The sequence below is a fragment of the Excalfactoria chinensis genome, chromosome 1 (assembly GCF_039878825.1).
Source record: "Excalfactoria chinensis isolate bCotChi1 chromosome 1, bCotChi1.hap2, whole genome shotgun sequence".
Lineage (NCBI taxonomy): Eukaryota > Metazoa > Chordata > Aves > Galliformes > Phasianidae > Excalfactoria > Excalfactoria chinensis.
In genome coordinates, this window is record NC_092825.1 from 158,407,208 (window position 1) to 158,424,708 (window position 17,501).

The following is a 17,501-nucleotide window of genomic DNA, read 5'->3' on the forward strand; positions in this document are numbered from 1 at the left end:
GGGTGATCACTGTGTAACAAGGCTCCAGGCTCTCGGGAGCCAATGCCAGCCAGCAATTCACTGGTCAGGATAACACCAGCAGCTGCAGAGCATTCCACATCAACACAACCCATTGGTATAAATCATTCACGTTGCTACGTCCAAGGGCAGGAAGGTAAGGAAGGAAGAGGAACAAAGAGCAGAAGCAGAGATGGCCCTAAAAGGGAACTCACTTTCTTGCTGAGCAGTTCCTAAAGCAACAACAAGGCGCTAACAATATTGCATGTCATTTCATTGCTGCATGAGGTCACGGTCTGCCTTCCGCTGCAGCCAAATCTGGAGGGTTTGGCCATTCCACAGCATGGATCTGACACCCCCACTTCTTCGGATGAAGGAATAAGGTGAGAGGAGTATCACAGTTTCCCCTCTGCAGAGAACAGACAGCGGCGGCATTAAGGCGATCTCCATAACAGTACAGCATTATCAGTACGGGAATAGCAGCGTGTTATCCTGCAAAGCTTGTTTGGTGAGGACAGAGCTATTTCTGTAAAACTGGATTTATTTTATAGCAGAGTAACACCCTCCTGAAAGCAGTGAGCAGTGATGCAGCTGTAAGCTGTGCTCCTGACACCTTAACACTCAGTAGCCTGGAGCTCCTTCCCATCCATATGGCTGTGGTAGCCAGGGAGGTCAGCCCGTCTCCCTCCTTGCTGGCAGAGCTGGCTGCTTTCTCTCAGTTCAGGGTTTCCATGTGACCTGGGATAAAATACTTATGTCAGAAGGTGTGTTCACACCCCCTATTCTGTGAGCCCGATTTAGGAGTTATAACGACTACACTCAAATTAGTCATAAGTGATTCAGACTGCTCAGACTTGATTTTGCAGACAATGGAGAGATGCAGTTGTGACAGGCATCAGCAGAGAAGCAGCCCGAACACGGCCCCAGCTGCCTCACACTCTGTAGATGTGTTCTCCCCACGTCCTGCTGAAGGGGAAGGACTATTTCCATCCTACAGAAAGGAAGAGATGACTTGATGGGGAGCGTGCTGCCAGCTAACATTGAAACAAGCACTTCCACCAGCTTATCTTATTCTGCCAGAGTTTACTTTGGCCAAGGGCTGCACTGCTCCCACACAAAAAAAAGCCCTCCTCGCCACAGTACTGACATTATGATCGACATCATCCCTTTTCACTTATCCCGAGTACATCTTATCCCGAGTACGGATATTTTAAGGCAGAAGGAAATTCAGATTTTTCAACAATAGGGCTTGTAGCATGTGCAGCTCGCCAGTATAACGAGCGCATCCAAGAACCATGACTCAAGCCTTCGTGTTCCTGAGAGTTAGGAACCGTCTCGTCTCTTAAATGTGCCAGCGCTTTCCACAGATGCGACTTGGCTTCTATTTTTGCTCTCCTGGTATTAAATACATACACACAACGATGCGATTCTTTTTTCTTGACAGGTTCTGGAATAAGGGAAAGAGTGGCACTAGGTTTATTTATGCACTTCTCGTCACATGGAATTTCTGGCATTTATAGCAGGCCATTCCCCACGAGAACCTCCTTCTGATCTCATTTAATCCCCAGCCCACCTCTCGACTGCGGCAAAGGAAATTCCATTGTCTGAGCAACTATTCCTCTTCCCTGGAAGTGTCAGACACTCGGACCGCATGGGAGATAAGCAGCACTTCTGCTGACTCACGCAGGCAGTCAGACCAGCAGGCTTTCTTCGGTCCAACACAGGCTACAAATGCTAAAGCGTCTGTATGGAGAGAAGGGGGAAAAAGAAGCACTCAGCTCATGAAGGAACTGGTCCTATCATTTATTCTTGCACACATCCAGCTGGTAAACGCTCACCATTCAACCAACCAAGACTTGATGCATTGCAGAGATCTGCCACAGCGCTCCCCCTCAACCCTCTCAGCTTTTGCATAGAAATCTACCTCCATGGTGTTAATAAACTGCAAAACACTTTGTGGAATTAGGGAAGGAACACTGAACAGGATCATTTGGCACTTGGTTCAGGGTTTTCTGGTACAGGGATCCTGCAGATCTTGAAGCTGCATGGACTTGGAAACCACAAGCAGGTCCATCACTACAGCAAGATGCAGCAGTTAACTCACTTTCTAGAACAGTCCAATGTTTTGCTATCTTTAGGCATCTGGATCATAGAATGGCTTGGGTTGGAAGACACATCAAGGATTATGAAACTCCAACCCCACTGTCACAGGATGGCCACCAACCTCCACATGTAACAGTAGACCAGGCTGCCCAGGGCCCCATCCAACCTGGCCTTGAACACCTGCAGGGATGGGGCATCCACAGCCTCTCTGGGCAGCTGTTCCAGCACCTCACCATCTCTTGGAAAAGAACTTCCCCCTGACATCCAACCTAAATCTTCCCTCTGTCAATTGAAAACCATTTCCCCTTGTCTTGCTATTGTCTACTCTTTCAAAGAGTTGATTCCCCTCCTGTATGCAGGCTCCCTTTAGGTACTAAAAGGCTGCAGTGAGGTCACCCTGTAGACTTCTCCAGGCTGAACAAGCCCAGCTCCCTCAATCTGTCTTTGTAGGGGAGGTGCTCCAGCTCTCTACTCATCTTTGTAGCCCTCCTCTGGACTCTCTCCAACAGCTCCCCGTCTTTCTTGTATTGGGACCCCAGACCTGGACACAGTACTCTATTTGTGGCCTCATGAGGGCAGAGCAGAGAGGGACAATCACCTCCCTGTCCCTTCTGACCACCCCTCTTCTGATGGAGCCCAGGATGCCATTTGCTTTCCAAGCTGCAAGCGCACACTGCTGGCTCATCTTCAGTTTTTCATCCACCAGGACCCCCAGGTCCCTCTCTGCAGGGCTGCTCTCATGGACTGCTCCTTCCAGATTCCTGTGCCTTAAATACTGGACTCACCAGCACACAGGAATCCGTTTCACTTCATGAAACCAAGCCACAAGCTTGATAGGTTCTCAGTATGCAAAGCAACACCAACACAACCCCAACTGATAACAGAGCTGAATGAGCGCAGTAAAAATACTCTGAAGAACTCACCCATAGATGGCTGACATTCAAATCAAAGACTGGGCGTCTTATATTCTCTTTTTTTTCTTCTTGTTTTCTTTTCCTTTCTTTCTTTCTTCTACATGTCTGTGCAAGAAAGCTCACAGAAAGAAAGAAAACCATGGCATGAGCCCTCCTGCAAGTGCGTATTCAGATCCACATGTGCACCTGAAGGCATGCACAGCCTGCAAGTGTTCACTGTGGCCTGGGAGCAGAAATTACAGGATCCTGACATGAATCCTTTGTCCTAGCGTACATGAGCTTGGTAGAAACACCCCCACACACACACCTCATTTACACTTATTTACTTCGGATTTAGGACTTGTATTAACCCATTGAATTACTCATTATAAAGAGCTCTTTTTTAGCTCTAAGTCATTACCCAACATTACCCGATGCAATCTGCTTTCTTGTTTTTGAACCCCTCGCCTTTTCAGGTGGATGCTGAAAGGTATTTCCAGCTTTATAGTATCTCATCAGGCCTTTAAGCTCCTTGGAATAGTACTAGCAGACTCCATCTATCCTCAAAGCATCATAAGCGTTTCCAGTATGACAAAAATAACAGCTCTACTGATCTACATGCAACCCGTATTATGTACCCTGTCAGTTCTATTTATTTATGGATGTGCAGTCTGGTTCAGACTTCGCATCTTTCTGCCACAGTAAATCTCAAAAGGAGTCTGAAAATGCGCAGTATTACTCAATACAAAACACTGCACTCAGAGATAGGGTGTCCAAATTGTAGCATGCAAAGATTAAGAAAACATTTGAGTACAATTAGGGGAAATACCTTGACGGTTTCACTGAGAAGCTTGATTCATACTTATTAAACTGAACTAGCTACTAGTAAATGCATTGCTACACCTTCAACTGAAAATGCTGGCTAGTGAAGCTTTTGGAAATAAGCACTGACTCGTTTCCTTGGGCAAAGCTGGGGTTGGGAACACAGCGGGCTGATTTTGCGGCCAGAGGTTGAAATGACACCCTCAGACATGGGTTAATTCAATGCTGTTCCTGTGGGTCAGTAAGTTACCTGTGCAATTGTGTTAACTGTACCATCAATTCTTCTACAAACTACCTCCACAGAGCTCACTGTCAGCTGAAAACTGTCTCCTCCCATCTCAAAAAATGGATGGTAATCTTCTGTTCATCCTCCTTAAGACAGTTTCCCTGTCTAACCAATTATAGAACAAGAAGTTCCCTGTTTTCAGACTAGAGGTGTCATTACACTGCAGCTTTACAAACGCATCTTACTGTTTAAGATGCAAAATGAGCAAGTTTCAGCTGTAAAAGCAAACTCTCCTCTATTTTTGATGAGTGTAGCAACTATTGTGAACATTTTTGTACTTCATAGAATGGCCTGGGTTGAAAAGGACAATGATCATCCAGTTTCAACTCCCCTGCTATGTGCAGGGTCGCCAACCACCAGACCAGGCTGCCCAGAGCCACATCCAGCCTGGCCTTGAATGCCTCCATGGATCGGGCATCCACAGCCTCCTTGGGCAACCTGTTCCAGTGTGCCACTACTGAAGGCATTGTCCAAAGATACCAAAATGAAAAAGGGCATACGCCTTCCCTCTTCTTCTATATTTAGAACCAAAGCAGTATATATACACTCATTTCAAGTCTGAAAAGCTTGATTACAGAAACATTATGGTATGTGTCAAATAGAGCCAAATCAACTCAAGGACGAGTGTTTTGTATCATCTTCAAATATATGACGTACAGCAAAGCAGAACAGATCTCAAGGGGAAAAAGGGTTGCACTCCAAATCTCCCCAGTTTATAGCACCATACTGGCAAGGGCACCAGTCCCATCAGGTTCTATAGCAGTTCCGTCCTGCCATGTGACAGCAAGGCGAAAACAGAAGGAAAACGAACCGCTTGGAATAGAAAGACAAGATGCAGAGAACCGTAGGGTGAGAGGCTTTCAGAAAGCTCTTTGTATTTGAAAGTTCCAGAATCAGATCATTTCTAAAAAATACTGAAATAAATAATTCCCGTCTGCAAATGCATCAACCCAGGAAAAGCCCAAACCAAGAAACAAACACCCAGCATGAAGATTCTCTTTACAGTTCTTCTTGGGAGTATATTAAATACATGACAGTGAACTGGGGACGGGGGGGAAGCATCTCAATTTTATATTTACGGGCATCACATTTTAAAACAATGTCATCGCCACTCGTCATTTATAAATGATTCACAAGAAATTAAATAAGATATTCCATAAAAGAATAATGTGTACACGTAAGGCTTCACCAGAACATCTTACATCCTTCACACACCCAAGCTGAGCAGTTGGTTCTTACTTTGCTATCAGATTTACACGGCACTGCGGTCTTAATATAAACAAATACAGGTGGTGCTCAGGGTTAAGGTTCAACAGAACACTACTTGAAGGTATTACTCCAAAGTACCCTATTACCTGACACAGTCAAAAGCAATTGAAAAGCTAGGAGAAATACATATTTGCCATTTTAAGACTGAGGGAATGGATTAAATTACACCTTGCAAAGGAAAAAAGACCTAGCCGCTAGTTATGCCATCGTGTATTAGTCATTGTGCACAACCAGGGCGCTACAATTCCAAGTACAGACTAGAAACGCAGTGCTTCCTTTTAACAAGGTATGTAACTTCTGTATGGAAAAAGTTGGGAAAAAAAATCATGAGAACTATCAATCTCCAAAGCTTTCATGTGCATAAGAACGGCAGGCTTTACAGAGCTCCAGTTCATCCATAATACTGAACACCGATGTCAGTTATATCCCTTAGTCTCCTTATGCATCCAGTACCAATCAGGAAAAAAAAAACTGGCCCAAAACACTGATTTGCAACAACAAAACATTGCCAGAAATCTCATCTTTGCAACACAATTATCTGATGTTGCAGTTAACACCTTAATTCTGCAGACAACGGTCACGAGGACTTACTAAAAATACAGATATGTTTCCTAAAGGTAACACGTGAAGCTTTATTTAAGGTGACAAAGCTTGTTTGTTTGTTTTTAAACCAGTGCAGGGTGCAAATGTTCACCTCGTTGACATTCAGAAGATTTGCTGTTCGAAGAGGATCTTTTCAAACCCCGGTGGAGGTGTATGATAAAATTCACTGAACTGACAATCCAGAATGGCGCTGTCATCAACTGCAGAAGAGAATCAAACAAAAGGAATTAGAGAAAGAATTCTTACAGCTCCATCTTCTATTATACCAACTTAGCGTACTCAAAACACAAGGAATGTCTGGGCATACGTAACACAGTTCAAATAATTCTCTTCATCAAGTTCGCTGAAGTCCTTTACACACACAGTGAGATTAAACCGTCTCTCTTCTCTGCTGTTTACTCTTCTCAGTAGCGGTCCTTGCTGAAGACAAGAATGCTACCCCTGATCTCACTGGGAGCACTAGCAGAGCTTCAGGCAGTTCCATTCAAATCTTCTCCCCTATTTCTCTGTAAATCTGTTGAGTAAAGACACTACTAGATACACACCGCAGGGCAGTCAGCTCCCAGCTGCGTATTTTTTCTGTTCACTTATTAATTTCGCTGGAGGTTTACAGGCTTTCAGCTGTCTGCAATGATTTTTTTCTGGAGGTTTAAAAGATTTCAGATGTCTGCAGTGGCTGGTGTCAGACTGCTGCTCTGGGATGTGACACACACAGAGCTTCCTTGGCTGCTTCTTTACGTTGGAACTTAATGCTTTTTAAAATATCCCTCCAAGTTTTTGACCTCCCATACACACAAGCGTTGCTTTTTGGTATATAAAATCAAAAGACAATTGCTAAGGATTTTCACAAAACTTCCACATATTGCTTTAGCAAATAGAAATACCCATCTGGACAAAAAAAGCAAGCTGTCTTTCAAAGACAATTTCTTCTAAGATAAACTTGGTAAACAATATTAGATCAAAACAGAAGAGCTTCATTCAAGTGGGGCTTGAAATTTAGATATCTCAGAGCTACAACAGGAATTTTTCCCAACAAGGTTCAGTCATAACACCTATCAGTATACATATATACATGTACAGTTCTGGAGCATTTATCCAGAGTTTACACCTCACTTATGCATAAATGCCTGAGGTAGAGCTGCTGCAGAGAGCAACCTTTGAGCTCCTTTTCTATTTTACACTGTCAGACTTGATGCTGTGTTCACCTGCTACACCGTTTTTCTTTTAGAAAGACACAGAATCATAGAATGGCCCGGGTTGAAAAGGACCACAGTGATCATCCAGTGTCAGCCCCCCTGCTATGTGCAGGGTCGCCAACCACCAGACCAGGCTGCCCAGAGCCACATCCAGCCTGGCCTTGAATGCCTCCAGGGATGGGGCATCCACAACCTCCTCGGGCAACCTGTTCCAGTGTGTCACCACCCTCTGTGTGAAAAACTTCCTCCTAACATCTAACCCAAACTTCCAGTCTCAGTTTAAGACCATTCCTCCTTGTCCTATAGCTATAGTTGTACTCTGAATTACAGATGAGGCGAATGCTTAAGAAATAATTCTGTGTTCAAATCATTCCCCTGACCAGAAGTTCACGTAAAAAGGATGTTTGTATTTAGAATTTATAGCAAGTAAGTGCCACGCAAAATCAATTTGCAGGCTTCAGTTGTTACAGCAATACATAGGAAACACGACCATTATTATGAAACCATGCTCACTTGTAGTAGATGATAACAAGAGCCTGGCAAAAAAAAAAGGCCACTGCACAGAACTTTAAGTGAGAGAGTAAGATTTACGCTAGGATGACATGTCACCAAATGTTTTCTGAAAGCAACCAGCATTCTCTAACACCACTTCCAAACTAAAGGGAAGAAAGAAGAATCAGCTATTACACAGCAACTATTCTGCTGCTGGCCCAGCATTTGAGCAGCGCCATCATGTGGCTTAAGCACACATCATAAAGTAACAATATGAAAACAATTTCCATTCTTAATAGCTTGGAAAGGTGTAAGTCTGGATTTATAGACTTCGAAGGCTCTGTGGCTTATCTAACGGTATCTGCTTCCTGCTCATAAAATGCAGTATTAAGAATGTGTCAAGATATTAGTGGGAATTGACCATGAAATGAAACAATTATCCACATCATATAGCTAATGGTATCTCAAGAGCTGAGTGAGCTCAGATGGGGATACCGCTCAGACTAAGCTCTTACACGGGAACAAAAATAAACTGGAGATGCCTGCAGATGTAGTAAAGGGAACCCGATGAGCAGTTATCATTTGCTGTAAACTATAAGGCAACCCAGAGTACAGCATAGATTATACACTGAACAGGGGGAAGTGCTGCCTTTCAGACAAGACGTTAAACAGAATTCTGACTACTTGGGAACTACAAAAACACCGCCAAGTTCTAGAAAAGTAAATTGTTAACACATGTCTTGGCCAACTTCCAGCTTCCATAATTCAAAAATTCTTTCTTAAACTGTCTGTGCAGGGATTAATTGGACATGGTCTTTATTCCTTGCTCAAAACTGCTCTGTTGCATTGACGGCTGCTGGCAAAGCAGCTCCCACATCTCATGCAACAGTTGCTGGATTTCAGAACTGGGTTTCATTTTGCTGTCCCACTAGATAGCAAGCAGCTGTACTGGTACTGCATGACAGTTATTACTTCTGCATGAGAATACAGATGGCAATTCAGTGTCTATTTGTATTTAACACTGAAAGCACTTATCAAGTATGTGGAATTAACAGGCATAAACATCAAGCTTCAGAGATGAACAAGATTAGCTTGTGTATCTACACTATGTTGAATTTGTTCCATTTCCTTCTTTCATCTCTTTATAGAGGTTTTCTACCTGGCTGTTTATAGACCAGCTGCAGTAACACCTCTTCTTGTTGGAGGTGGATGCTTTGCTAGGAAGCAATGCTCTTTGTTTCCTGGCTATTAACAGCATTGCAAGTGAAGTGAAAATATACTTCTATATTTCCCTAGTTTCGTATTTCCATGCAGGTAATTGTTTTCATTGTCGAAATAAATGATTGATGTGTGACTGCAAAGATATGCATTCCATCTAAGTGAAGAGAAGAATTCACAAATCAGACCTGGTGTAAAAACAATGTCCATAATAGAAAACAGCTCAAAAATCTGACTTACCATAGACAACTGGATAGACAGTCCCTCGGATACCTGAAGCTGGACAGTGCATGTTCTTCCCATTTAAATATACGTTTAGTTCTACATGGTCATATGTGATGCCCTACGAAACACAAAAGATTGACAAAACAAAATACCATCAACAAGTCTATACACATAAGAATACTACTCAACTTTTCAGCCACGGGCAGATTTTAATGCCGTTATGTAAACTGCAGCATCCTAGAAAACCTCACTTAAAATACTCCTGCAATGGACTTGAAGTGATCAGGAACAGAAGGATTCCTTAATGCTCACTGAAAACAGTATCACACGCCGTATCTTAACAAGGCCGGCTCACAACACAGATTTCCTGACTTTTCCACAGCAAAGTAAAGAATTTTTAATAATTCACATAACATTTCTAATAATTGAGAATAACAAGCAGCTTGTAGGCTTCTTGTTTGTACCTTTCAATGGGAATAACTGTAATAAATAACGATGCTATTTGGGTATTTGTCCATACCCATGTATGGAAGCTGCTCTCAGCTCATTTTCTCTGCCAGCATTAACAGACCATGGTTTCATATACAACACTATAAATATGCTCACCAGAGAGCAGAAAGCAAACACTTGCAAGGTAATAAATTACTTATTTACTAGCTAAGCAATTGTATTAGTAGGTCTGAGTGTGACAATCTGTGCTATCAGTCACTGCTTCAGAAGCGATTTCCATGACAGAATACAATAAATCGAAATGTATGAAAACTGGGGAGATACCAAATGATGCATCACACACAGTTCTGTGATCGATTCTTTGAAGCTTTTCAACGCTACAGAGGTTAACCAAACCCTGACACAGCCTGCAGCCCTCCAAGGAAATGACATCAGAAGGGGATTAAAAGAATAACGTGGAGTCTGCGGGTAAAGGGTGGAGGAGGCAGCCTTAGCTATGTAGGGCTTCTATAGATGAAATCTCTAATTACTGCTATACAGAAGCAAGGTCACTTAGCAAGAAATAAGTAGCACTGATACATTACCAATATATGAATATGACAGCAATAAAACAGAACACAAAGTCACACAAATATTTTGGGAAACCTGGAACAGTGATGTACCAAAAACTTTTGGATTGTCAATTTGCTCTCGTTTATCAGTCATCTTCCCAGCCAATGTTACCCTTTCTCCATTTAAGCCCCATGTAACATCTCCCTCCTTTGCAAATTTGGCTCAAAAATCAATTCCTCTATCACCCAGGACCAATCTCTGCTCAGTTCAATCATTCTAATCAATAACCAGGCAGTTATGGGATCCCGAGTTCAGCAGGGCATGGAATATGACTATTCAATGCATTTTAGCACACTGTTTGTTCAGGAAGTCTCACTGGACCAACGCAGAATCCTTGTGATGGGATTCATCAGCCAGCTAGACACCTGGCTACAACAGCATTAGAGGCTACTTTTCAAACGCTGGTAAAGTTGGTTCTCCACTCAGAAACACGGTCTGATGGAGCTGAAGGTGCCCCCATTCATTGTGGGGCAGCTGGACCAGATGGCCTTTAAGGGTCCCTTCCCACTCAAATGATTCTATGATGCTCAGAATGAAACGCACTTATGCCCATGCTGTGGATCCAGACAAACACAACAGGAGTTGATATCTATACTCTCCAACTGTAAGACATGAGCCAAACAATAACTTGAGCAAAACAGTCAGTCTGACCACATAGCTGTAAATAAGAGAAATGCAGGAATAGCAAGGGAGGATAACAAAGCACGAAGAAACTCACCACCACATCGCCCTCCTGTGGCAAGCTGTTGGCTGGTAGTCTGTTTTTCTCCTCGTTGTTGTAGTACAGAGCTCCATCATTCCTCATCACCAGGCTATGGACATCCCGACCAAGTGGAATTTGATTCAAGTTTGCTTTCTGGGTTGCAACTCCGATACCCCAAATGCCTAGAATGTGACATTAGCATGGTAAGAAAAAAAATAAGCATCATTTGGACTGTCTGACTGAAGCAGGACAGCGTAAAGAACACGTTCTCAACAAGTGCCAAAAGAAGTATTACCAGTAGGCATATACTGGAACTACCAGCAGTCACAAGAGACTGAAGATAAATAGTATCTACCTTGAAAAATAAAGATCCAGAGAGTTCCAACCCCTTAGCTTAACTTCTACTCCCAAAACACACTAGAAACCAACTCTGAGAATCTAGGAGGATGCAAAAAACAAATCCAGCTATGATGGATTTGGGACCAACTCAAGTTGAAACGACTTAAACACCACCATGAGGTGCTTATCAAACACACAGCCATTATCAGCCCGCCAGGAGTGCAAGCCACTCTGTTTTTAAACGAACCTGATACATTGGTTAAGAGGTCTGAAATACAGCAAATAGGTTTCCTTGCTCTGAATTATGAAGATCAGCAGTTAGGTAAGAATAATCAGTAACACATCAATAGTGGCTTGGCAACCAGCTGACAGAACACAATTTGAGGGTTATCACACCGCACCTGTTGAACATGAGTCCTAAAGCTAAGAACAAATGCTGGCTGTGAGACACGTAGAAAGGAAACATGCGAAAGATGTCCACTGCAGCTGGAGTCAGATTAGACTTGGAGAATCTTTCTACTAGCAAGGCTAGATGATCGCTGGTAAACTGCACAGGGATATGTTTGCAAAGCCAAGTTTTAAGCTGAGTAGTTTACAATTCTCCTGACTTGGGGCCCAGGAATAGATGAGACAGGACTTGGAGGGACAAGAAGAGGGACAATCAGAGAAAGATAATGTTTCCACACTCCATTCATTTCTGCTATCTTATATTGCAAATCTGTGCAGAAGTAATAAACAAGATATTGAAAGGCTCCTCTTGATTAAAGTGGTGCTGGAGTAAATGCTGCACATTATTTGAAGAGCAAAGTGTAGCACACAGAATGTTACTATTGCTCAAGCAAACACAGTACATGTTAGTCACAAATCAAGGTAGACAAACTGCTGGATAAACCTCTCTATTAAAAGCTAAGACTTCATAGCGAGTGATTTATTGGTAAATAAGTGTTTCTGTAATATGTCAACTACAAAGCAAACACGTAACAGTATAACGTGCTGTCTTAGCGTTGATGCTCCTTTAGTTAGTTAGCTTACTTACCATTCTTTTTAACATTACAGAATCTCAATTAAACAAACAAACAAACCTTTTACTGAATGACCGTTTATAAGAGTCTCCAATGCTCACAAAGTCCAAGGCTGCAATTGGAAAGATGCGTGTGCTCAACACCCGAGACACGACCACAGAGCAACCTGGAATACCTTCCAAGTTAAAAGGTTTTGCTGACTAACCTGTGGACTGGATTTTGAACTCAAAATAGCTCTTGTTCTGATGTAGGGGCGCGTTGGCGAGGCAGCCTCCCGTGCCACATATCCTCCTGCCATTTTTAACAATGACGACATCTGTTCCTGCAAGAAGAAAGAAAAGCAAAACTTCAAAACTCTTTCAGAAGTCTGGAAGAGGCCCTTAGGAGCCCTCAGCACCAAGAATACATTTGTTCTTTCAGCCCCAAGCAGAGCTTCATTAGTCTGCAAGAATTACAATGACGAGCCGAGCTTTGAACTATGAAGCAGAAGGAAGTTTATGGGCTGGCTCATCTTTCAGCTGGGCTTTATTTATTTAAAACCTGTATGATGCCCTAATTCCAGTCAGGGGGGTTTGGGGGCAGCACGCTGATGACAGGCCTGGCCCGGCCACATCAGAAGCAGAACTCCCAATGTAACCAAGAGGTTCACTGTGAGGAAGTCCTGAGCCCGCACTCCGCCTGAAAAACAAAACAACGCGGAGTTCTCTTTCCGTGGCAGGAGCCTTCGCCTCCCGGTGCCCACAGCTGTGCACAAGCCCTGGCCCTGCAGCAGCCCCGCGTGTCCCTCCTCGCCTCCCGCCTAGGAGCGACCGCCGCTTTCGGCCGCAGCCTCAGCCCCGCCGCCCCTCACAGCTTTAAAGGCCGCTCCGCTCACCCATACGCTGCGTGTCCAGCTGCACAGCCGGCATCTCCTTCAGCGGGATGTGACCAGCACCGCCATCCCGGCACCAACGGAGGCAGCAAAAAACAGAGGCCGCCATGATTGGCCGGACCGAGCCGAGCCGAGCCGGGCCGAGCCGAGCCGGGCCGAGCCGGGCCGGAGCGCGCAGCCGCGGGCTAGCAGGGCGGCGGTGGCGGCGGGTGGGGCGGCGGGAGCAGCGCCCCCTGGCGGGCGGGAGGTGGCCGCGGGCGGGCTCTGCGCTGCGACATGGCGGGCAGCGTCCTCCCGCCTCATCCCCCATCCAGCCGCCTTGGAAGGGCGTCTTACCAGCCCTGTTCTTCGTGATCCGCAGGGAGACTTCCAAAGCACGTTGTGAGCTGCTGAACTACAACAGCCCGTGGACAACAGATCATCGCAGTACCTCTATTTAGAGGCATTATTCATCTCCAAATCAATTTGGGCCGAAACTGCCATCTGTGGTGATTTTCAGCTGCTCTCTCTCTTCCTGGCACTCCACCTGGAACTCTAAAAGGCTTCATACAGAACACGATGCGACTAATGCAACCCGTGTGGCACAGTGTGACCGGCCATAGAGGGTGGAAAGGCAACGTGAAAGGAAATGCTCATAGCAAGAAGTGCCTTTTTTGGTCGGTCATACTCAGCCCTCCACGTGAAACACGAGGTGCAAAGCGGCCTTACACAAAGCAGTGCCTAAAACCAATCTGATTTTAAGAGCATCTTGAAAATATGCTTCCTTTCTTTTACTGGGTTTACTGTTACAGCACATAAACATCTGGGGTCAAGAGCTCGCTTCTTTAAAATATGCCAAATGGGATTATTCCTGGGCTTCTGCGAAGTAAATATTAGGTGGAAGCTGATGTTTATTCACTTCATATGTAGGGCATCACCGTTCTCATTGGTAGCTCGGTGTTCCCATAATTAGTCCCATTTAAGGCACTGTGGGATTTTTATTGTCTCTTGTACACTGTGGGTTTGTTACAGTAAATGCTGAATGACAAACGTTAATATGTTAAAAATGAAATCATTTTTAGAAAGCAAAACAAAACATCCTTAGGAAGAGACCCAACCTACAAATGACTTCCATCCTATTTTTTCTGCTCCTTTTTTTTCCCCGTATTACCTCTGGGGAAGTGAACAGGTCTTGCTGCACCAAGGCAGCATCACCACATCTGCTGGATCACAGGGCTTTTGGGGGTGCTTTCCTGCTCCATTGCTCCCTTATCTGGAAGCCTGGCCTCCCCGGTGTCCCCCAGTGCTGGTGACAACTCGGTGTCACTATGGGGTATGTGAGATCTGGGCTCTAACTGGGGATGGTAATGAAGGGTTAATTCAGCATCTGCCTTAACTGAGTGTGTGTTTCTTTCACTGGGGAGGCCAAGTATTTCGGGCCCTCCCACACTGGAAGCAAAATCATGCTCCACAAGCCTAAACATGCTTGTTGCTCGCAGGGTTTTAGCTTCATTTCCTTGAACGGTAGCAGAAGAGACATTTTGTCTGGGAACCATGTTAGAAGAACAGGAGAAAGAACAGAAAACAAGAACAGGTCCCATCCGTTCCACGGTTGCGGGAGTCTGTGGAGGTCATGCTGAAAGAAGAGGGCGGTCGTCATTGACTTGTGTTCTTTTGCTCTGAGCCTCCTTCACAAAACACAACTGCTTCTCTTTTGCCCTGTAAACTAGGTCCACAGGCTGCAGAGGAATAGGTTTCAGCAAGGTTCCCTGATGTCATCGAATCTGCAGGAGAGAAGGGAACGATGTAACACATCACCGGTTGTTACAGCACGTAACACATGACTAATAAGTCTCAGCAAAATGATTCCTCTTAATCGGCATTGCCTCTAGAGCCCTGCTAGGAAAAAAGCACTGAGACTCCCCTCCTGCAGTGCCACAAGCTTGTTGGAGGCATTTCCACCTGTGAAAACCAGTGAAAAAAAAACCCAGTTATTAGATACGCTGGAATGGGTGTAGTAACATCCTCACTCAGCTTGCACAGAAGTAAATGATAGCGCAGGACTGGAAAATCAAGGTCTGTTTACTGCAAGCGCTCGCAGGGTCAGGCCTGTGGTTTGGAAGATGATACAGACAAGGTCTCAGATGAAAAACAGGTTGTGCTTGTGCGCGTCAGATCTTCATCATAATGTGTTCTTGGGAGGATTTACGTTCTGTAGGAAGTCTCCTGCTTTACACAGTTAATCTGACGCTTGCCAAGGCACAGCAGAAATTGTGTATGAAAATTAACTTCGTTCCTCGTTGTTCTATTTACTTTGGAGGTCACTTCTCCTTTCCTTTTTATGCAGTACAAGCAAAACCCACCGGGGCAGAGCTTTGATCTATAGGCAGTCGCAAACCTCATTAAAACTGACAGGCACGCTGGCCAGGCTTCATTCAGGAAGGAGCAATTAAGTTCTTTAACGGCACAAGACAGCGAAAAACTAGAAACCGTTGCCCACAGCACAGAGCTGCACCGCCAGGCACTGAGATGAGCTAATTCCTATGAGCAAGCACTAATTTGGGGAAAGTCAGATTTCTCCGGGGACGGTTTGCAAATGCGGCAGCAAGAGCCCAGATTGGTTGCAGCTGTGTTTGCCTGCGTGCATGTCAGGGAGCGGAAACACCAGGCGAGAGCCAGCAGACAGTGGGAGAAGCAGTGGTGCATGGCCCTGAGAAAAAGCCAAGGGACAGCTTCTTCTGGGCAAGCATCCTGGCTAGAGCAGCAAACTTGGACCGCCGCGCCGCGCTCCCTCCCATTCGCTTCCTCTGCGTGCAAGGAAATGGGACGTGGCTGTACATTCTTTGTAAATAAATAGGATTACACCGAGGAGATAACTGAATTCAGCACCAAGTTTTCCTCCTCCCGGGGAAATCTGGCAAAGCGCTGAATATTAGTTAGGGTCAAAGCTCCGCGTGTAGAATGATGGGGCTTTTCAGTGCTGCCGAATCGGTCATCGGAGACCTTGCAGAATAGCGAGGCGGTCTCTGAGATTCAGACCTCGAAAGTACAGTCGATCATTTCAGCTGCTGACGATCCTTCATGGATATTTAATGCCTGGTATTTTTACAATGCGTATTAAAAGCAGTTTTTATGGAACGATAATAAGAAATGGCTTTCTCTGATCCTTCTTTCGGAGTGTTTAATGTAGTCCAGATGTATCCGTCGAAAAAGAAGAGTAGTCAGACGCAGCGTAGTTGTGCAACGTTCATACGTGGTTAAGGTGTCCGGTACACAGAGCTGCTTTGAATGGTTTATTTATGCTGTCTCACAGTGTCTTCTTACTGAGCTGTACTGGCACCGCTGGCAGGTTGATTTCCACATTTAGGTTCCGACAGCAGCTACACGGCACATCTCAGGTTGCCTCTCTCCAACTGAGGTATGCTCGCACGAATAAAGCAGCGTGCTTCAACAAGCCGTCAGCCTGAAGCTGGAGCGTGCTCTGGGTGTGCTCACACCTCTGCAACAGGACGTGAAGCCTGAGCCACCTCCAGGGAAAAGAAAACTAGACCTGGAGCCAAGGGTAAGTCTGGGAAATGTCCTCAACCCCTTCACTCTCTGCGTTTCGCCATAGGAGACAATTGCAGCCTGACACGTCGTCGGTAGCATGGCTTTCAAGAAGCCTTACTGACAGGGAAGGCAAACCTGGAAATAAAAGGAGCCACTTTGACCTCCAGCTACTTTTATCCATCAGTTTTGTGATTGATATCTTCTCCAGCACAACACAGAGGGTGGCTGGGGCCCACAATGAGGAGCTGGTGTGGCCAAAGGGTAAGATTGTGTTACTTTTGGCAGCCATGCTGGCAAAGAGCTGGCTGGAAGCGTTTGGGAAATTATGGCTGAGGGGGGCACTCCAGCTTTATGTTGACACGTGTGCAGGCTGCCACTGAGACAGGGCCCTCTCTGGCTCCCTTATGCTGGCATCAGTGTCTGTTCGGCTGCGGGGTCAGCTGGGTGAGGAAATTGATCCCACTGAAAACTTCTTTTTTTTTTAACTGGATTAGTTCTCGGCTCTGTTGGCAAGAAGGTCTAAGCTAACATGTGGCTGCGTGCATGTCGGAGCCAGCAGAGAGCAGGCATCAGGAAAGCATGACTAAGGGAAGGGAAAAGGATGGAGCTTGCTCTTTTGCCAGCAGCACAGTTGGCTTAACTCCCCACAAATCCACCTCTCAAGGATGGAAGTACCTGTTCCATACAGCTTGAGTCAGTTCAATGGCTTGTTTCCACAGTGAGGAGAAAACCTCGTCTCTCTTTTCCTCCCTCTTCTTACTATAGGTCTGGTCATCATCTAATCTTGCAGTGAACTGGTTTAGCTTGTTGAATCAGCAGAAAACTAACCAAGGCACAGAAAAGGGAATCGCATTCTGCAGGTATAGTGGAAA

The 17,501-nt window shown here is 45.0% G+C and overlaps 1 protein-coding gene across 1 annotated transcript; it reads right to left on the bottom strand.

Moving 5' to 3' along the window:
- Window positions 1–4,946: 4,946 nt before the first annotated feature.
- SPRYD7 (SPRY domain containing 7) lies at window positions 4,947–13,310 on the bottom strand. Its single transcript, XM_072335628.1, has 5 exons — window positions 13,105–13,310; window positions 12,436–12,552; window positions 10,885–11,051; window positions 9,120–9,222; window positions 4,947–6,173 (listed from the first exon to the last, which is right to left on the bottom strand). Exons 1-5 carry the CDS (start codon window positions 13,208–13,210, stop codon window positions 6,076–6,078), a joined length of 591 nt encoding a protein of 196 aa, XP_072191729.1. The 5' UTR covers window positions 13,211–13,310; the 3' UTR covers window positions 4,947–6,075.
- Window positions 13,311–17,501: the final 4,191 nt, after the last annotated feature.